At 41.4% G+C, this 20378-nt stretch overlaps 1 protein-coding gene across 1 annotated transcript; it reads right to left on the reverse strand.

The window, feature by feature from the left end:
* Positions 1–809: 809 nt before the first annotated feature.
* On the reverse strand, positions 810–20016 carry AQP1 (aquaporin 1 (Colton blood group)). The gene is made up of 4 exons (XM_027733420.2): positions 19464–20016; positions 4767–4931; positions 4282–4362; positions 810–2752 (listed from the first exon to the last, which is right to left on the reverse strand). The coding sequence occupies exons 1-4, from the start codon at positions 19851–19853 to the stop codon at positions 2573–2575; spliced, it is 816 nt and encodes a 271-aa protein (XP_027589221.2). The 5' UTR covers positions 19854–20016; the 3' UTR covers positions 810–2572.
* Positions 20017–20378: the final 362 nt, after the last annotated feature.

Here is a 20378-nt window from a genome sequence, read left to right on the forward strand (position 1 = left end):
TCTAGTGGAAGGTGTCCCTGACCATGGCAGGGGGTTGGAACTAGGTGATTTTTAAGGTCCCTTCTAACACAAAACTTCCAATGATTCTATGATTCTATAAAATATACAAAAAAAAAAAAAATCACAATTTGTTTACATTGATTTAGGTTGTTTCTTTAGTGTTTTTTCACTAGTGAAACAACTATGGTACATCTTTAATCTATTTTATTTATTATTTTGGTGATCATAAGCCAGTGCAGCTAACATGACATAGGCCTATTACATCCTAAAGGAGAAGCCAGTCTTGCTTGTCTTCAAAGTTGTGGACTTTGAAGTGCAGAAGATAAGCCAAGATATAGCTCTTTGCAGGGTGTAGCCTAAGGAACAAATTGTGAATCTCACATTTCTTCCATCACCAGCAGTGTTAATTTACCTCAAGCTTGTCAAAACAAACTGTTCACTTTGGGTGACTTCTGCAGCTGGTCTGGCTCAGATTTTGTAAGGCAAAAAAAGGTTAATTTGGAGTCAATGGATGCACTGGGACAACAGCAAATAAAATTGAAAAGATGTTCTGGAAAGTGGGTAGAAGATTGTGGGATCTGCTTCATTTATAAGTATAATTTGGATAGAGTTTAATTCCAGGTGAGGGCCTGCTTTGCCTGCCATAAAAACAAGGAACATCCTTTCCCCAAAAAGGGTAGCATCAAATCAAAAGAGCAGTCAGGAGTGGAAAAGCAGAAATTGCCTCAGTCTTACCACCTGAAGAATGGTACAGAAAATGAAATTGCACTGTATTACACAGCAAATCAAAAGTCAAGAATCATGAACAGTTCTTGTGTTAGCACAACTGATTTTGTTTATTTCGAAAACACCCCAAAACCCAATCATGCTCTATGCACACAGACAATACATGGGATAGCACACCAAGGGTAGACAAGAGAGATAAAATGTATTCTGGTTTATTTTGCTGGTGATTTTCCTTTTTATTATTTTTTTTTTATTTTGTTTCATTGTACATCTGCTCAAGTTGATGAAATGATCCAACCCATATGGATTTCTGTGTCAATCCTCTCTCAGTTCCCATGCCTCACTGTCTCTTTAAGAGGAGACATCCCTCCCACTGCCCCTGGGGTGTTTGTCTGAATGGTGGACTGTGCTGATTTTTATTTAGATTCCCCTGGGCCTCATTTCTTATGGAAAACTGTTTAGTGCAGAACAAGTATATCAGCATGTATCTGCTTTAACTATATTCTACAGTTAGTAGGTAAGACCAGCTAATGCCTTGGGTTACTCAGGAAATCATAAGTAGCACACACACAAAACCAAAAACAGAAAATAGTCTTCCAAATCATTTAGAGTGTTGATTTTCTCCACGTTTCCAGTGTCATTTATTTTGCTAAGCACTGCTGCAATTCTTTTCTTTCCACTTGTCTTTATGCTCTTGTTTTCTTACAAAACAGTATACTAGGCTTTCTGTATAAAACATATATATAAACATTTATATATATATATATATATATATAAAAAAAACCAAAGCAACGACCCCCAAAATGGACTTACACACAGGTATGTATTTGTCCCTCATTAGAAAATAGACTGTGTGTACATCTATTTGTTGTCCCTGAATGTCACAGCGCTGGCTATTGGAATGGGGTCACAAAGAAAGGGGACTTCTTTTCTCCTTGTTTTGCTCTAAAACATGCAGATAAATTACATAAGATGAACAAAAGCAGAGTAGTCACAGGAACAATCAGATCCTGTTCACACACTGGCACCATGTTGTTCTTGTGGCCATTGTTATTACTACTCTCCTATTTGACTTCTAGTTATTACTTCCCAGGAATTAACATATCTGTACATTTTTTTTTGTCCCATATTTTCTCCCCTCACCATGAGCTGGATACAGATTTAGGGAGAATGAAAACATTGGAAAGTCTAAAGGATCCCGGGACTCTGGAGATTTTTACCCTGCTAAACTTTTATCAGAGAAGATCAAGCATTTACAAAATTACGGTTAATTCTACATAACAAGTAATTTTTAGTGGCCTTTCATTCCAAAAGAGACTTTTGGACAATGATTTGAGATAGATTTTCCTGCGCATTGCTGGCATTAGATACCAGCCTTGCATTTTTGTATAAATGCTTTTTCTCAGATGTAAGTCCCACATTATGATGGTTCTCTGTCCTCAATATCTATTCTTTCAGCAAACAAACTGGTCATTTGAACTACTTATCATTACTGAGTGATGTGGTGGGAGAACTGCTCATGCTAAATACACCAGAAAATTTGGTGCTAGCAAGGGAGGGGTTAAATTTCAGCCCAATTTATTTAGCTCATGCAAAGATGTCTCAAAATGACTTCTTGGCCCAAAGACTCTATAATTGAAAAACCACAGATATAAAAAAAAAAAAATAAAATATTATTAGGATTGGGGGCATAAAAGGGAAAACTGTATTGAATTAAAAAAACCAAAGTACTGCTTGCTGGTTTACAAAGAGTCTATAACACTGATAAAATCTTCGGAAACCAATGTGCTGCTTTTTTTTCTTTTTTTTTTTTTTTCTTTTTTTTTCCCCCCTTCCTTGTCCTCCGTTATTTGGGCTTCATTTCCACACGGGAGTTCATGTCATCTCCTTCCAGGTCATACTCTTCCACCTGACCACTGGTCCACACCTTCATGCGGTCGGTCAGGTCGCTGGTCCTGGGAGCCAGGATGAAGTCGTAGATCAGGGCAGCACTTGCTCCTCCAATGATTGGGCCAACCCAGAAGATCTGAAACACAGATCCAAGCCCAGTTAATGCATCAGGTCTTTCTACACTTGAAGCTCTTCTGCAAAGTTCCTCATTCTCACAGAAAAAAATTACACTGAGAACATTAAATTTACACCGAAACCTGAATTTTTACTTAACCACGTGGCAGGAGACCAGGAATTTCTCAGCATGAATTGGTGATAGACCTGGAGGTGAATAACTGTGACTGTGTTGCCAAGTTCTGACATTTAAAATCAAGTATCTACTGCTAAAACTTCTCTGCTGCTCCAGGTAGGTTTGGCAGCAGAACAGAATTTCAAGGACAACGGGGCATTAGATTCCATTCTCCCATTAACTTCCAGTGATGAGTGAATTTGAAAGTATTACTTAATGAGGACCTAATTAAAGGCTTAATTTCCTACTAGCTGCTCTTTAGTTGTGATATTGCTGTAATTGAACTGATCTAACCACTCAAGGCAAGTGAAGTTTGGAAGGAGAGGTAATAAAAGGATTTTAGTAGACAGGTTGATTTTATTAGAAACAACTGATGACACTGAAGGATTTGAAAGGCCAAAGAGTCACTGAGTTTGAAAAATTTTTCTTTTATTCAGCAATACCACTAGTCTAACATAATTATTACCTCCATCTCCTTCTGTCTGCACAAAAGATAATAATTTTTCTATTAAGTTCTGAAAATACCAACTACTAGCTTAGTTACTTTACCCTAGAATCCCAATAGAAATTTTTGTGGGAAATATTTTAAAATTTCCCCAGTATCCTTATCTTGTATTTTATTCTTTAGATTAAAATGACATCCATACCCACAATTTTCACAACCTGTTATAGTATCACTCGATTTCTACCAATGCCTATGTAACTGACTGCCAAAATCATGAGTAGGAGAGTTGGAACAAGCTACATTTTATATATTCAAGAACACATGCTCATTTACAACTTTTTTATCAGCCTTCTTTATTGAGCTTTGGTGAAATCAATACATTTTCGTGAAGCTGCTCATTTTAACCACATTTAACCACAGGGAATAATCTAAAATTTATAGTGTTTCCAGAGCACTTATCCTTGAAAACACATAAGCAGGCACTTAAAACTTTAAGATGCTGAACATTTTATTGGATCTCAAATATTGGATGATCCATTTCAGTTTATAAACCTGCTTAAGAATCTTCCTAAATTGGGTTTTACCAGATTAAGCAGCAGCACTTTACAAACTCGGTTTAAACAATAAATACACAACACAGGATTTTGTGTAATAAGGCTTAAACATGTAAAATGTTCAAAATAAATAAATATAAGGGGAAATAACCAAAGAAAATCTACTGCATTACTTTGAACGCAGAGACTGAATGAGCCTGAGGACTTTCTGGTTGCCTGAGGCTGGTCAGGAGCGAAGGGAGACTTTTCGTTGTTAAATGAAATAGAAATGGCAGCTCGCTGAGCTGGTCCTATTGATACGTGTTTAAGTGTTTCTGATCTTGTGGGTTATGCATATTCAGAGGCTCTTTTGAAGTAAAGAAACACATCCAACTCACCCAGTGGTTTTCAAAGTTGTTGGCGATCAGTGCCGAGCCAAAGGATCTGGCCGGGTTAATTCCACAGCCGGTGTAGTCGATCTGGGAGGGGGGAAAAAGAGAACCAGTGTGAGGCACATGTGGCACCTCCATTTCACAGCGGGGCAGGTGGCAGCCTGCAGCAGGGTTTGGATGCTCACAACAGCTTTATTCACCCCACCCATTCTCCCTCGGAGAAAGGAGGAAGAATGTTTACCACAGGTTTGTCCTGTCCCATCAGGAAAACAGATCCTACACGGCAGTGCCTGCCAGATGTGCCACCTCACCACTCGCTGCCACAGCCACACAGCCCACGAAAGAAGGGCTGTGTGTGTTGCAGAAACAGGGAGAGTCTCAAAAGGGGAAGGAGAAGGAAGAAACTATCACTGCCCCATCATCTTCCTGCCTTCACTGGCTCGTCCCGGGGTGGGACATTGCAGGTACAGATTGTGAGGGCTAAAACTTACAGCAAGCAGATGCCCCAAGGCAACAGAGAGACCGATGGCCAAGGGTGCTGATCCCGAGACATCGTTCCTTCTCCGGTCCGTGGTGGCCAGGACACACAACACCAGCTGGAAGGTGGCAATGATTTCGATCCCCAGTCCTTGGCCTGCATTGATTCCCTCTGAAAGCTGCAGGGGGACAAGAAGGACAATGTCACTTCATGTTCCTACCTGACTTCAACCAGTGTAACAAATTTTTGTAGGATCTATTTTCTCAGTAGGAAAATGGAGACCTGCACAGCCGTTTCTTTCCTCGGGTGAGTTTTGCTTAATGGGGGGAAAATAAAAAAAAAAAAAGGGGGGGGAAGAAAAAGTGAATGGAAATTAGTTTTGAACCTTGCACTGCTGTAGTCAAGTCTAGGCATAACCAAATTCCTTGGTGATTCACCATGGTTGAGTGGCTGCTGAATCCAGACAAAGCAGACACTCAACCACTGCAGAGAATGAGAACAGAACTGATCTACACGTGAGAAACAAATGAGTTAGAGATTCTCCCTCAGCAGAGTTCACTTTTTCAGAAGTGAACTGTGGTGCCTGAGGGCATTCACCCATTGCTTCTGAGATTTCCACATTAATATTAAGATACCTATACTGGGAATCAACTGGCTGAAAATATTCCTCTAATGCCACGTGAAATGACCTGAGATATCAAGTGTTTCTGTGGGACTGGTAGACATAACACAAATCCTACAGAAGATCAAAGATGACTAAAAACCCTCTAGATGTCAATATTTAGGCAATGTATCTCTAACTTGGACAGGTAATGGATGTAATCATTGGAGAGGAGATCCATTCAGCTGATGAAATGTAGGTGATCACTGAAAGCTCTGTCTTTTATTTTGCATCGATCTCATTTGACTACAAAGAGCTTAGGCACTTAACTCACATGCAGATTCTTTTCGGCATCTTAGACCTAAACTAAACCTCATTCAACTTCTTTGGGATCCAAAAAAAGAGCACCCACAATTCAGGAGTTGATGGGAGAAATGTTTCAATTTCCTCCTGAAGCAAAGCAGATTGTCTAGAAAAACTCAGACTGGCAGACATAGATATTCCAATGGTATTGCTAGTCATGAAATCAGTAGAGTTTCTTATAAGTGTAAATGCTGTATGACACGCTGAAACCACAGTAATCACATAAATTAACATTACAGACTAGAAATGATGCCAATATTTCAGGAGTACTGATGGAAATTTGTGCTTAACAAGAAACCACGGAGCTAAAACATTTTTATAACAAGTTTTGAGTTCTCCTTCTAATTTCTGTGTTCAGTGGTGTCTTCAATAAGTCAAGGCAAGACTGTTACTGAGCTGAATAACTTGGTGTTAAGCAGAAATAACTCAGTTGCATGGACAGGATGAAACATGAGCTTGGACACAGGCCAGAGAAATTGAGACTGGGAGTGACTTGGAGTAGGAAGCAAACTCTGCAAAACTTCTGCTCAAAAATACTGCTGTCAGTAGGTTATCCCTTCTGTCAGAGCCTCTGCATTGAAAATTGCTGGGTCATACATGGCAAAACTATAATTACATGTTATTGTGACCTGTCCATAACAATGAAACTATGGGAAATCGTGCCATAAATCCGATTTTGTGGTTTTATGCCTTAATTTTCCCCAAACTAATATTTCAATGACATTAAAACTTAAAGACATTTAACTGAACTCTTTCACTATCCACCTTTTCTACTCACTTTTCTTGTTTCTTCTCTGTGACAAAGTAGCATCATATCTAACTTTTAAGCACTGAAAAAAAAAATCTCAGTTTTTAGTCAGCACAAATCTGATTAGCTACATAAAAACAGTGAAAATAAACTGATTTCCAAGTCCTGCTAATCTGAAGTGCTAATAATATATTTTTATGTCTTGTTCTTCAATATGCAGGAGTGATATCCTCTCAGTTAAAAGCAGTTTATCCACAAATAGAAGGGAATTTTGGTTGAAATGGTGGATATTTTGGTTCCTTCAGCATCCCTACAGTAGAAACTGAAATCAGTTAATGAAACCTTCAGCATTAATAGGACTTACATGTGAGAAGTATCAGTCTGACATAAATATATACATATGAGGCAGCACTGAAAATTGCATGATCCAGAAATTCATGTTGAATTCCTGATATATCTCTAAATTAATGTTCTATTACTTAAGTCATCCCCTGTTAAAAATAAACACTGGTTTTCACTGCAAAGATGGTGAGATTTGTGGATCTCAATAAATTAGGCTTCAAATGCATTTCCCTGATATCAAAAGTAATTTAGGAATCTGGATTGCAGACTCCCTGGAAAATCCTACTCACATTTGGAAGGACAAATAGCCAAACTTAAATCCAGGTGTCTTAGCAAATAAGTGATGATACACACACACCCAAAAGCAGAGAAGAAACTAAATTCTTTTCTGTCATAATGCAACTTTTAAACCCCAGAGAATCCATATCTGAGATCTGACGCATCAATGTCAACATTTCGCAAGCCCTGACATTTTAAAAGATTAAACCATTAGGCTCCCCCTTCGTTGGAAGGGCTTCTGTAAAAGACAAAAGACAATAAGAGCAAAACTGTGTTTTAAAAACCTTTGATAATCCTTTTCTTTGAGAGGTGGAAATCATATTCTTCCTCTCCCTCCAGGAAAAACACATCCTCCAGCTGACGTGACTTGAGGTCATTCTCCCCGCTAATCAACACTTATTGACGGGCTGTGTGGAATCAAAGAAAACCTGGAAATGTCATAGGAAGGCTCTTGCTTTCCTCCAGCGTGTAATTTTACACAGCCTGCCAGGAACAGGCTCTGGGACCTGTTCCAAAGCAAGGCAAACCCAGGCAAACCTTGGAAGTTCTGCTTTGCTGCGGCATAACGGGGAGAGTGGGAAGGTGCACCTCCTTGTATCAAGTTAAAATGCACATATGTATGTGTATATTTATGTTTATATCATCCTTGTTCACGGAGTATTTGTGTTACCCAGCTAACAGTGCAACAGGAGACATTTTGCACCTTTTGAATCTGCTGGTTTAAGCTCTTGGCAGAACCAGGTAAGCACAACCAACATGACTTTGTTGTCCTTCCCTTGTATTTTCCGTTTGTTATTCTGGTTTTTTTAAGGGAAGCTTGGATTTTTGTAGGATACTTGGCTCCAGGATCTTCAGAGCTGTCTAAAGCGTAATCCAAATCTAGTAGGAAGCAGTACCGTGCATTAAACCTGACTAAAAATCAACAGCAGGTCTTAACATCTGGCAGTCTGCTACAGAGAACATCAAGAATATGAAGTTACCATAGCTCTGGTGCCTAAATAGACAAAATAATGCCTCAAAACATAATAAACAGCCACCTCTACTGCAGTGTTGGGGTGAAGGGGGCCTTTTCCAATGACTGTACCCACACTGCAATGACTTTCTTCCCTTCATTGGTCACAAGGTCTGTGGGTTGATATTTGCCTCTGATGAATCTGCTGGAAATCTCTGACATCTTCTCATCCCAGCCCAAAAGTGGTCATTAAAGTCACAGAAAAAAGTGTCAGAGGACAGGGAATAGCTCAGTTCTGAGCCTTTCATGCTTCAGACTTGGGAGACTTGAGTAAATTCAGTGCTGGAAGGAACCAAATACACTTTAAGGGCTGAAAATGAAACACACAGGCCCACGTTCATCTCCAACACAGTTTCCCACTTCCCATGGGAGTCTATCCAGGCTTCTTCTCCTTTTTTGTTCACATGAATAATTCCACGAAACTTCATTTTTAAGGCACTATTTTGACAGAAGAGGGGCCAGAAACACACATGAGAAATGGGTTACATCATTGGCAAGAGCTGAGAGTTAAATGTAGATACATTTATCTGATCAGCTGAATCAGTCTTGGCTGCATTAACTTGCACTGAGTAATTGTCTCTTGGCTGTCACAGCACCCAGATGACAAGTAGAAACCTCCATGTAGACACACCAAGGGAGGTGTATCCTGTGAGCAGAATTCCACCATTTCCAACAATAATGATTCTATGATTAATATTTTTACCCCAGTTCACTGTGAATCTGAACAACTTCATGGAATAAAAATCTGCTGGAATTCAATAAATGTACAGAAATCAAATCTTATCCAGAAAGCTCCTGGATTGCAGAGGTGCAACTGATTGGGACCTAAGGAAGCACTTAAGGCAAGTTGGAGCCCTCTGCTTTGCATTACTGGAGATGGAATGGGTCCCCATTCAAATATTAACTTTATCTGTTAATGCTGCTCCTGAGAAATCTGGTTTGAATTCAGTGTTGACCCTGCTTTGAGCGAGAGGTTGGACCAGAGACCTCCCGAGGTCCTTTCCAAGCTGAAATATTATATAAGGGACCTTAGTTCTTTGGAAAGGTTCTTCCTAGGGGAAGGTTTGAGGCAGGATTGCCTCAGTGCTGCTCTGGTTCAGCTGAGTTAATGTCTAGAAGCAGCTGGTGACAGAAGGAAATAGAGGAACATCAAGTGGTGGATCAACCCCCGTGAAGGCTCTGAACAGATCTACCAGTGATACAACACATATAGGTCAGTGGCTCAAGAGACATGAGCTGTAATCAAACAAGGACTGTTAAACCTGAGGTAAATATTAATGAAAAATCATTATCTAGCCATGAACATGGGAGTAACCATCTGAGAGGAACACCTGTTTTTTGTCCTAGGAAATGGGGAGCAGTCACGTTGCTTCCAGTTCTCCACATCAGACAGGAGGCAGGAACTGTGGAATTTGTTTCTCAGAAGTGCCCTTAGCTGCCATGTTTAGCTGACTGACTTCCACAGCAACAATTTGGGCAAATTAATGGTATGTTTTCTTTCCTTTTAATTTTTTTTTTTTTTTTAATAATTTTTTAGGGCAGGATATTTGTCCGTTGTCCGCCTTCAGAAGAGAAATGGGGACAGGAAATTAAACTGGCCCAAGGTAAACCCCACTGTGTACTTCTCTGGTGCCTTCATATTTTTCTCATTATGAGCAAAAGTATATCAAGTCCAGACCTGTTTCCCGTTACATGGATAAGACAGTTTGTTATGCAAGGTGGTTCCATCACGTGGTGCTGTGCTCCACCTCATCCAACAAACCCAGGATTGTAGCTTCTAGGGTCCAGCTCACTTTCATATAACAGGGATTAGTTTCTCATTGTTCCTGAAAAATCATAGGCCTCTGGAATTGGAGAGGTCTATTTTTTAGCAGGGGAATGTCAGCTTTCCCCATTCTTATGAAACACCACTGCAAGCCCTGCTGGCTGGTGTGCTTCAGAAGGAGAAAAGTTAAGGCAAAGCAATTTAGTGAGACATATAACATCACTAATGGCTGGGACTTCTTTTCTTTGCATATCTCAGCCATCCCCACTAAATTATTATCTTATCTCTACCATGGCAGACATTTTTCTTAAAAGCAGATCTTTAGTATTTTATTAAAAAAAAACAAACTCTTGCAATCTTACTGCATTTTATTCTTGCAGCTTAAACTTTCCCTTCTTTGATTTTCCTTCTTTTTCTTAATAAGTGAAACCCTTCACATTAATTTAAATGGTTCATTCTCTCTTCTTCATCCCCTTGCTTGAAATACTAATTATGCTTCTTTATACCAACTATCATTTCAGTGCTTAGCTGGGGAAAGTTCTTCAATACAATGTTCTTCAAACGTAACCTCAGAAATTCATGTCCCTACTTCCCTGCAAACCATCTCCTTCTGCCTCACCTGCCAGTTTTTCAGACTTTTCTCACTCTTTCAGCTCCAGCTCTGTCATGAAAAGAACTCGATAACTTCCACCTTGATAACATACCTTTTTTCTGCTGGAATTCTGTCCCAGATCACCATAGCTATAACTCTTCCTTTAATTGATAGTCAAAATTTATTCAGAGATTTTATCCCTGGCTATTTAACTGCAGTTATTCACTTTAACAATATCCCTGTGAAATGGATGTTTCTATACCCACTGAGTGCTAGGGATTCAGAGAGTACAAAAGTCTCATTTTTTTAGGAAGTAGAGACAGGCAAAGATCTAAAGAGTTTCACTTAAAATAATATGACAGGAGCACTCAGAACCTGCTTATGAATTAGCTTTGGATCCTGTCCTAGATCAACAACAGAAACGTTCAGCAGAACCTGGGGACAAAACATATTGTCCTCTGTTAGATTATCCTTCCTATAAATACAGCCTTTAGAGCTCTAAAGGAGACTCATTCAATTCCCAAAGGAGAAATCATATTTTCCGTTCTTTGGGCAGCAGACACCCTCCAGGAACAGGATTAACCTCCCTCCTCCCACCCTCCCTGAGGGCTGAGGAGAAACCAGCCAGGGCTTTGTGTCACAGCAGCCTGGTGAAGAGAAGAGAGATGGTTTAATTTATATTAAACCAGAGCACTTAAAGTTTTTATGTCAGGCCAGTGACAGGCAGTAAAAGTCAGTCCCTCTATAGGACTTGCATTTGGCACAGCTGGTTGGGGACAGACCATTTGTCTTATTTACACTTTCACTTTTTCATGTGCCTCTGGGAAAGTTGTTTTTGGAGAAACAAATTTTTTTTGTTGTTAAATCTTGATGCTGAGAAATAAACACCTTCTGTTCAGAGGATGAGGAATTGTGAGGTTTCGTATTATTTTTTTCTTTATCCAGCAAATAGTTAATTTTCTGTAACATGTGAAGCACTCATTTATATCACAGAGCTGTTTGTGATCTCCTGTATTATCATCCCAAAAAGAGACAGTCTTTCAATGGAGAATTTTTGGGAATATCTGAATTTTGAGCCTAATAGGATCTTCCTTTCTATGTTGTTACTGGAATAACCAGCTGGATTTGCACAAAACTCACAATATGGTTCTTGGCAATTGCACCAAGGTGATATTTTATATTTCTAGACAAACACTCCAGCAAAACTGTGAAGTTTTCAAACTTTCCATGTCTGAGGGAGTTCATACAGTCAGTCTTGTGCAGCCTTGGCATTTCCATGGAGTTAAAAAGCAGCTCTGAGTATGTGCAACGTATTTCAGGAATTAGGGGAACAGTTCCAGCTCCTTCATTTCACCACCTTGTTCATCAGGCAAAAAGTCATAACAAAGGAAGGAAAAGGGGCCAAACCCGACCTTACTCATTCCAAACACAGTCAGCATTGCCTTCAGGAGAAGTTGTGTATGTGTGTAAGGAAATGTGCCACAGTTCTGCTCTGAAAGCATCCACTGACTTCCCTCGGCACAGAGTCAGTGTCAAGAGCCTGGAAAAGTTCAGGTTTCTGTGATACCTCTCAGTGGTTCCTCGAGAGGGGATGCACGGGGGTGATCCAGGGAAGCACACAGAGCATTTCTTTACTCCTTTCTAGTCTACAAATGCCAAAAGAGAAACCCACTGCAGAGATTTCAGGCTGCATTTTTGCCCTCCTGCTGTTTATAGTTTCCTCCAGGATGCCTGTCAGGCTCTGTATATTTGATCTAACAGGTCGATGTTTTGCCTTAGCCTCAGATCTCATCAGTGGAGCTGCAGCAGATAAACACCTGCACCAGCTTTGGCTCTGGATGCCAGGAAGAGCAGTACTTCCCCATCAGGGTTACATATTAATAAATACTCAAGGACTGCCTGCTGCTCCCAGCCAGGCCAGGAAAACCTCCAGGAGACATTCAAATGGTCTGTGACATCTGCATAATTATTATTCTGGAGGTACTGATGGGTACAGCCACAGACCATGAGGTCTCACTGTGGCAGGTACCAGATCAGCACACAGGGAATAGCTGCCTCTGCTTACCTGTAATAAAGAGACAACACCTAAGGGCAGGGAAATTCAGAAATTAAAAAATACAGATACATAACATACAGATTGTTTGTTCTCTATGAAGTTGAGCACAAGAACAATAGTTTGGACTGGTTTCCCTAACTCTGGAATAGGGATTTATCTGAGAATGAAGATTTCTTTGGCATTTTCAATTGTGGTACCAGGTAAAGACCTCTCTGCTATTGAATTCTCTCGATTAAGCTACAGAATGGACAAATAAGCAAAAACGTACCACTGCTCTAAAGAAAACAGGCAATTTCCTCTCGAGACAAACAGGAAATTTTTCAAGGGCTATTTTTTCTTCCTTTAGTACTTGTGATGTGGTTTGGTATCCTTGCTTTAAAAATGCTTCTCTTAAAAATACCTATACAGCCCAGACAGTGATATTATTTAGGATTCTCTGATTAAAGAAATGTTATCCTCGACTCCCTGAAGGTTCACATTATCTGTTGAAGCCCATGAGCTCTGCTACAAAAACTTCTATGTTTTTTCTTACCATTGGATCAATTTACCCAGAATTGATCCATAATATCCATTCTCATGTTTACTGTGGAAATTTCCATTTGTTCCCAGGCTGTGGTTCTTGCCATGTAAGAGCTTTAGACACCCACTAACAGAGTTGTTTTCTTTTTAAATTCTTTTTTAATTTAAATTAAAAAATGGAATTTGGGCTAGAGATAGATCTATCACTTTGGTGTGTGAACACACATACACACAGAATATCCCATACATATGACACAACACATAGAACCCTATGGAAGGGGAAAACCATTTTAACTTTTTATTCACCAGTCAGGAAGGGTGGTGGCAAAATGAATTTCCTTATATTTCACACTTAATCCTACTTAGTTTGACAGCTGGTCAAACACAGAAAGAAACTGTTCTCTGAAAATCCCGGCATGACTCCACTTGAATTACAATAGTAATTTATCTACCAAATCAATAATGGTTTTAGGTCTATGGCAACTCAATGTTTTGCAACCTCCTGTGCACTCCTTTAATCAATTTCTATAATTTCTATGTAGAAATAAATAAAGGGCATTTTAATCTGAGTCTTGCAGAGCATTTCTGAAACAGTGAGCCAGATGTCCTCGGGTCCTCTGGATGTGGACCATGGTACAAAACCCCCCTTTAACTCCTCTGTTCTAGCACCAAAATGCTGCTGGATGATCACTAAGGCCTTGCCTTGTGCCAGCAGTGGCTGTGCTGCTACATCCCTGAGTGTTCTCTGCCAAAATCTCAGGACAGGGCTGTATTATTACAGAAGCACTAAGTAAATATTGGAAATGGAAATTAGATAATAAGCTCTGAGATCTGAGATAAGGATTGGAGCTGTAACCCATGTTAGCCCAAAATGCTCCAGAGAATGGATGATAACCATCAGGTTATCAGCCCAAATGTTTCTGCTGTCACTGTGTGAACTCATTAGAAAGAGGCCAAGACCGTGGCCAGTTTTTGAGCAGGTGCCTTTCCTGTGTCCCACCTGCCCGGCCCGGGGCGATCCAACACAATGCTGGCAGGCCATGAAAGACCTCTGCTGCAAAAACTGACGTTGAACAATGAGCCATTGTTGTGACAGCTCTTTGTTAAGAAATAAAAATCCCAGATTAATCTCATGCACTGAAACCGTTTTGCTCGCTCCAAAAAATGTGGTGACTTCTTGTAAAAGCCCCAGTGCTCGAGGACGCAGATGTGTCCCAGTAGAGACAAGGCTGGCAGGAGAAGTCTATGTTGGATCACAAATAGGGAGTGCAGGGGGCAGAGACAGGGAGATTGAAGCTCCTGACTGCATTGAGGCTGGAGAAAGTCACAGTATATAATCTAAATTTAAAAAAAAAAAAAAAAGCATCCAGGGATTTTTTAACGAGCGCTAAAGGTCAGCAACTCAGTTGCATGTCTCGTCCATCCAGCGGCACCTCTGGAGCTGCAATTTTCCACACTGACTCAGAGGAAAAGCAGCATCACTTACTCAGTTGTCCACTCACACTGTCAAGCCCTCAGTTTATTTTGGAAGTTCTTCCAACTCAAGCCGCCTTTGTTTAATTTGAGGCTGAAGGAGAACAGACCCGCAGGGCGCGGGCGAGAGGAGAGAGGGAAATCACAAGGCAAACACTGAGTCATCGAGGGCAACCAAGCGAGTCCTGCTCCCCATGGTCAGAGGGCCACCAGTGGCTCACTGGGCTGGAACAAATGCTGGGAGTTTGGTGATTCCCATCCGAGATGCCCCCTGAGAGAACTTTCTAAAGGATTGGAAAGATTCAACGAGAAATATCAGGGTAAAAACTTCAGTGTTGACCCAGGAATACCATTAAAAGGTGTGGCAGCTCTTAACTTTACGAAAGGGAATTCCCAGTGCAGGGGCAATTTCTGTTTTTACTTGAAGTCTCTGTGCCTTGGAAATTTTTTGGGAGAAAAATCACTAGGATTGACGCCCTAGAGATAAAATCATGTGCAGGAGATAAGGATCCACGTATCCTGTGCCCCATCCTATGTTCCAGTCTCCTGGAGACAAGAGATTGTTCATCTTGCCCAAATACCAGAATAAGATTGGAGCTGGGGAAGATATCGACAGCAGAGAAAAAAACACATCTCCAGCATAAGGGTTCTAAGCTGCTCTGCTGGTGCTGGATCACAATCTCACTTAGTGGGACTAGTTATGGAAAGAGGACTCATTCCCATCCCTGGAAGAGTTCAAGTCCAGGCTGGACGGGGCTTGGAGTAACCTGGTCTAGTGGAAGGTGTCTCTGCCCATGGCACAGGGTTGGAATGAGATGGGCTTTAAGGTCCCTTCCCAACCAAACCATTCCACATTTCTGTGATTCTGTGGGGAGACTTTGGTGAGGGTGGAAGGTGTCTCAAAGCAGCAGATACTGCCCTGGTGTGACGACTCAAGGACAGCAAAGGTTTCCTTTCTCCCTGACTTTCAGAAAGGGTTTGGGCACTGTTTGTCACCAGAGGATGTTGCACCCATATGGGAACAAATTCTTCTACCTCAGCTTATCCAGATTTGGGGACACTCCTCTCAGCTGTGTGCAGAGACACAGCCAGTCACACTGAAAATCCAAAGGGTGTTCCAGCAACAGGTGACTTTCCATGCTCCAGGAATAGCATCTATATGACTATTCACCTGCCTTAACAAAATGCACCAAACCTCCAAATCCACTGACCACAGATCTCTCCTGGCTTTTCCAGAAAGAACTTCAGTTACACAAACATTTATCAGTCCACAGAGTGTTTTCTAAACCCAAGTCCTCCTATTTGTTATTCTTGGTTGTTTTTCTTTTCTCTTTATCTACCCGAGCAACATTACCTTCAGGTCTGTTTTTCTTGCCTATACTTTTTGATCCACTTCTAACTTTTAAAACAATATCTTTCATCACAGACTTTGAAGGCAGAGCTTTCAAATATTTTCTAAATTATAGCCCCGAGAGTTAGGGGGCACATTTCCTGGCACTCCAATCCGTGTGCCAAAACACAGAAAATATGAAATTGTAAAGCGGTGTCTGCATTTCTTACAAACTCTGATTAACTGAAGATATAAAATTAACCTGAGCGAAAGAAATTTCCTCAGAATGCTTTTAAAAGCTTGATAAAAGTTCTCCAGATAATCATTGCTGAACAGCAAATATTGTGTTACCTTAAAGCACGGGAGGCTACTCTCACCCGTCTTTCCTGCTTGAGCTCTCTGTTGGTCATTAACTGCTCGTGCTGAATAGTTTCTTCCATTATCCAAACTACAGATCTGTCCTCACTAGACAACAGCCAGCTCTGCTGGCAGATGAGTGCATTTGGGATTAGGTATTCTCTATTCTTACAGTTTTACCTAATGGAAACTTGTAACGTGTAGTAAATCAACTTCCAAAAAAAGACACAATATGATGCAAGGAAAAATATCTGAATTTTTTAGAGAGCAAGCACACTGCATACTCCTCTTTCAGCTTTTCCAATTCTTGAAGTTTTTACTTTGGCACCCACACCACTACTAGAATATATTGGAAGTTAAGTGTTTTAAAAGGATTCAGTAATCTAAATACCTCCCTGAATATTGTCCAAAATGTCTTACTTGGAATCAGCCAAAGTAACTAAAAATATTTCCTTTGACTTCAGTAAAGTTTGGATCAAACTATTAATGTGCGACTGCTTTGCTTGTCTTAGTGTAAAACAGATCTTAATATGGAACATGTTAAAGGAACATCCTGCATTTTCATTCTCCCTTCTTTCTCTTCAGCCTTACACCTTCCATGGGTGGGTTTTGTGCTTCATTTGCTTGTGTTTCCCTTGTTCTCTTTGGGCAATGAGAAAGACACAAATTTATCCCACTTAATTCTGGATACTTAGCAGAGGATCTCAAGCCTGGAGCCTTATCATGCCAAAGAAGATCTGGGTGTCTCTGGAGGACAACTTAATGGATCTAAAGGCTGAAGTCCCTCTCTTTGTCTCTCTTTCTCTGTGAACTAAAGAGGAACCTATGGAAATGGATTCTCAGCTTGGTCCCTCAGTGCAGGACCTACAGCTGGGCAGGATAAATCTAAGCTCAGGCATGGAACCCCACCCAGTATCCACTGGGAACACTGGATGGGCACTCACTCCATTAAACTGCTTCCATTTTTTCTGTTAAAAAAAACACCTCTCCAAGAGCATGGCAGGGTCAAGACAGAGAACGAAGTCCCACACATCCAAGCCCTCTTCCCAACCTTATCAAACAAGCATCTCAGTAGTGAGTCTACACCTCATTTCCCACAAGAAGGGCAGGAAGACAAAGCATCTGGCAGGGATGCCAGCTCTGTCCCTCCCCTCCTTGTCCTTGGGCTAAAAAGCATAACATAAAAGCAACTGTCCGTGGTTTCTCCTTGTCCTGTGTTTGCTGAGGGAGGCACCTGGTGCTGGGCTGTGGTTTCAGGATGTGCCCTGTTGAGAACAGCTCTGCACAAGCACAGCTCAGACCCAACTCCCCTCTCAGTTCTCCCCTCCCCAGACACTCCAAGCTTGTCACTGGGAAATGAATGGATTTGCTTTCTCTTCCTCTCTGGTTCTTTCCTGCAAGGGAGAAGAGCAGCTGCTGCCCTCCCCATCCCCAGGGAGGTCTCCCCACTGCTCCTCTAGCCAGAACATTTATAACTAGATGTAAAAGAGAAAAGAAAAAAAAAATCAAAATTCTGAGTTTATGACAATGACAAACACTGAGACCAGGGATTTTAGGAACTGTATTAATTCATTGCACAGAAACTGTGGCCAAATTTGTAAAAATTTATATGATGGAGACTTAAACGCTACCTGGTTTTGCCTTTGTAGCTTGGGGAGTTACTGACTGAGGAGCAAGAAGACCTTTACCTCTCTTTACAAATGGCCAGTTTTAGGGCTTTTGGTTAGAGAAGGGAACCAGTCATCAGGATTTTATGGAAGCAAAAGGGAAAGGCCAAGCTTAAGTGCTACTGAAACCAGACCTCCCGTGTTTAATGGCACTTGGACCTCTCGAGGAAACCACTTGGGTGGATCCCCTGTCCCATGTGGTTGAGCTGCTCCCTCTGCCAGTGGTTTCAGAGGAAAAGATCGTGTATCACACACACACAGAGAGCCTTCTGGAGTCAATAAAATTGTTTGCTTTTCTTCCCCAAAGTGTTTTGAGTCAACCCATCAGAATTTCCAAGACGGTGGCAGGACAGAATAGCTGCAGGCACCAGGCTCGAGGGAGGAAGGCAGCCAACTCAGAGCCACACCAGGGTGGATGACACTGAGCTGCTCAGGAATCACCTTAACATCAGGTTTTATTATATTTTCAAAAACTGGCTCATCTTCTGAATTAGCTGTAATGCCACAGCATGCAAAAACCATATTAATATTTTGCCTAGATTATTTCAGAAAATGTACTGCATCTGCAGCTTTATGTCCCAAATATCCCTTCAGTTAGGTAGATCTTTCAAATTAGCTCAAGTTAAAAGTATTCTGCAAGAAAGGGGCTACAGAAAGTATGTGAAATACCTGTTCTTAAGAGATCAGGTGAAATAAGTGACTAGAAGGCAATTTCCATTTATAGTACTGTGTGTACTGCAGTGGCTGTAGCACTGCCTCTGGTAGTGGGATGATTTCAAGTTTAAAAGTGTATTTAGCCTTTTTTTCTCCTATTATGGTACAACAACAACAGCAAAATGACAACATTTTGAGGAGGAGGAGTTGTGGGCAGGCAGTTTTTAGGCAGAATGATGTGAGCATCTGGCTGGGAGTGGGATGAAACCTGTACCCCTGTTACCTGCAGCTGCCTCATATCTTTACACCTGAGAATTCAGAGTTTGTCCCACTTTTGCACAGAAATACACAGAAAGGGCAGCTGGGATTGTGTCAGGCAGGATCTGAGCGCTCTGCCTAATGCAACAGGTAAAGCTCACAGCTTTGGGGACAGGGTTTCTCTTGCTACACATCTCTCCCTGCTCCCACAGGTTTTCTTTGCAGTCGTCATCAGGTTACACAAACCATTAATTAGTTATTGAAAATGAACCACATTCACAGAAGCCAAAACAACACTGGTAAAAGCTCATTAATCAACATGTCACCTTAGAGACCCTCAGAATCATGAAAATCAGGCAACTGCCAGAGATTTCAGTGTTAAATTGTTGTCAAGAACCACCTTTCAGCAACTTGGATGTAAAAAACTGAACATAAGCAAAACTCATCCTGACCAGAACGTCCTAAAGCTCCGAAATAGGGGTGGGGAGGAAGGACCATCCCTATGACACAGATCCATCCTGGAATCAGGCAGGGCTGAATTCTCTGCTACAATAAGCAGTTGGCTGCCTGAGGTCACCATCACTCCCCCCCTACACAGGTTACAGGTGTTACATTTCTACTTGGAAAAAAACCCACAAACAAACAAACAAAAAAAAAAAAAATAAAGAAGGAGGAATTAAAAGTTTCTACTCACCGCATTGAACCCCAGGAGGTTGTTTGGGAGAGAGGAGGTGACTCCTGACAGAATTGCAGTGGCCACCACTGCCCCCAAGCACTGGGCAAGGATGTACATGAGCGCCTTGAAGAATCTGATATGCCATCTGAGCAGCAGCCCCAGGGTCACGCCCGGGTTCAGGTGGGCCCCGCTGATGGGGCCCACGCTCTGGGCCATGGTAGCGATGGATAACCCAAAAGCCAGCGAGACCTTCACCTTGTCCTGGGACCTCGTGGATGTTGTGTTGCCCACCACGGGGAAGCTGAAGCCCAGAGCAGAGCCAATGCTGATAAAAATAAAGAGGCTCATGGCAAGGAACTCAGCCACCACTGCCCTCCAGAACATTTTCTTTTTGAACTCAATAGCCATCTTTCCTCTTTCTCTCTCTCCCCTCCTTACTTTCCCTTCCCCCTCTCTCCTTTCCTCTGCCTGATAGTTTTTCCTGTGAGGTCTGAAGAGACATCGGGAGGAAAAATACAGTCCTTGGATTATTTATAGGGCTTTGGGTGGTCTGTAGGAGGGAATGGGTGTTGCACAAAAGGAGGAAAGAACATCTACATAGATGCGGACTGCTAGATTGATGTAAGACCTTGATGGCCTGCCACAGTGTTTTCTTCCTTTTTTTTTTCCTTTCCCCTCCCTTACCAGCGTTCGATCTCTGCCGCCGTTTTTAAGAGGCTTTTAAAAATTCCGGGAAAAATCTTTAGGAGCACCTCAGGAATGTTTTTTACCCTCTACTTCTTGAACTCCTGTGTCATCATTCAGCACAGGGGTTGGAACGAAAGCTTTGATGGGATTTCTGTCTCGAGCCGGACTGAAACAAAAAGCAAAGTTATCTGTGCAGGCTGGTGAGTTATTCACGCTCAGCTTCAGCGGCAGCAGAGAACAGCTCAG

Source organism: Pipra filicauda, unplaced genomic scaffold, assembly GCF_003945595.2.
Source record: "Pipra filicauda isolate LSUMZ 115617 unplaced genomic scaffold, ASM394559v2 scaffold1_size10287979_pilon, whole genome shotgun sequence".
Classification (NCBI taxonomy): Eukaryota; Metazoa; Chordata; class Aves; order Passeriformes; family Pipridae; genus Pipra; species Pipra filicauda.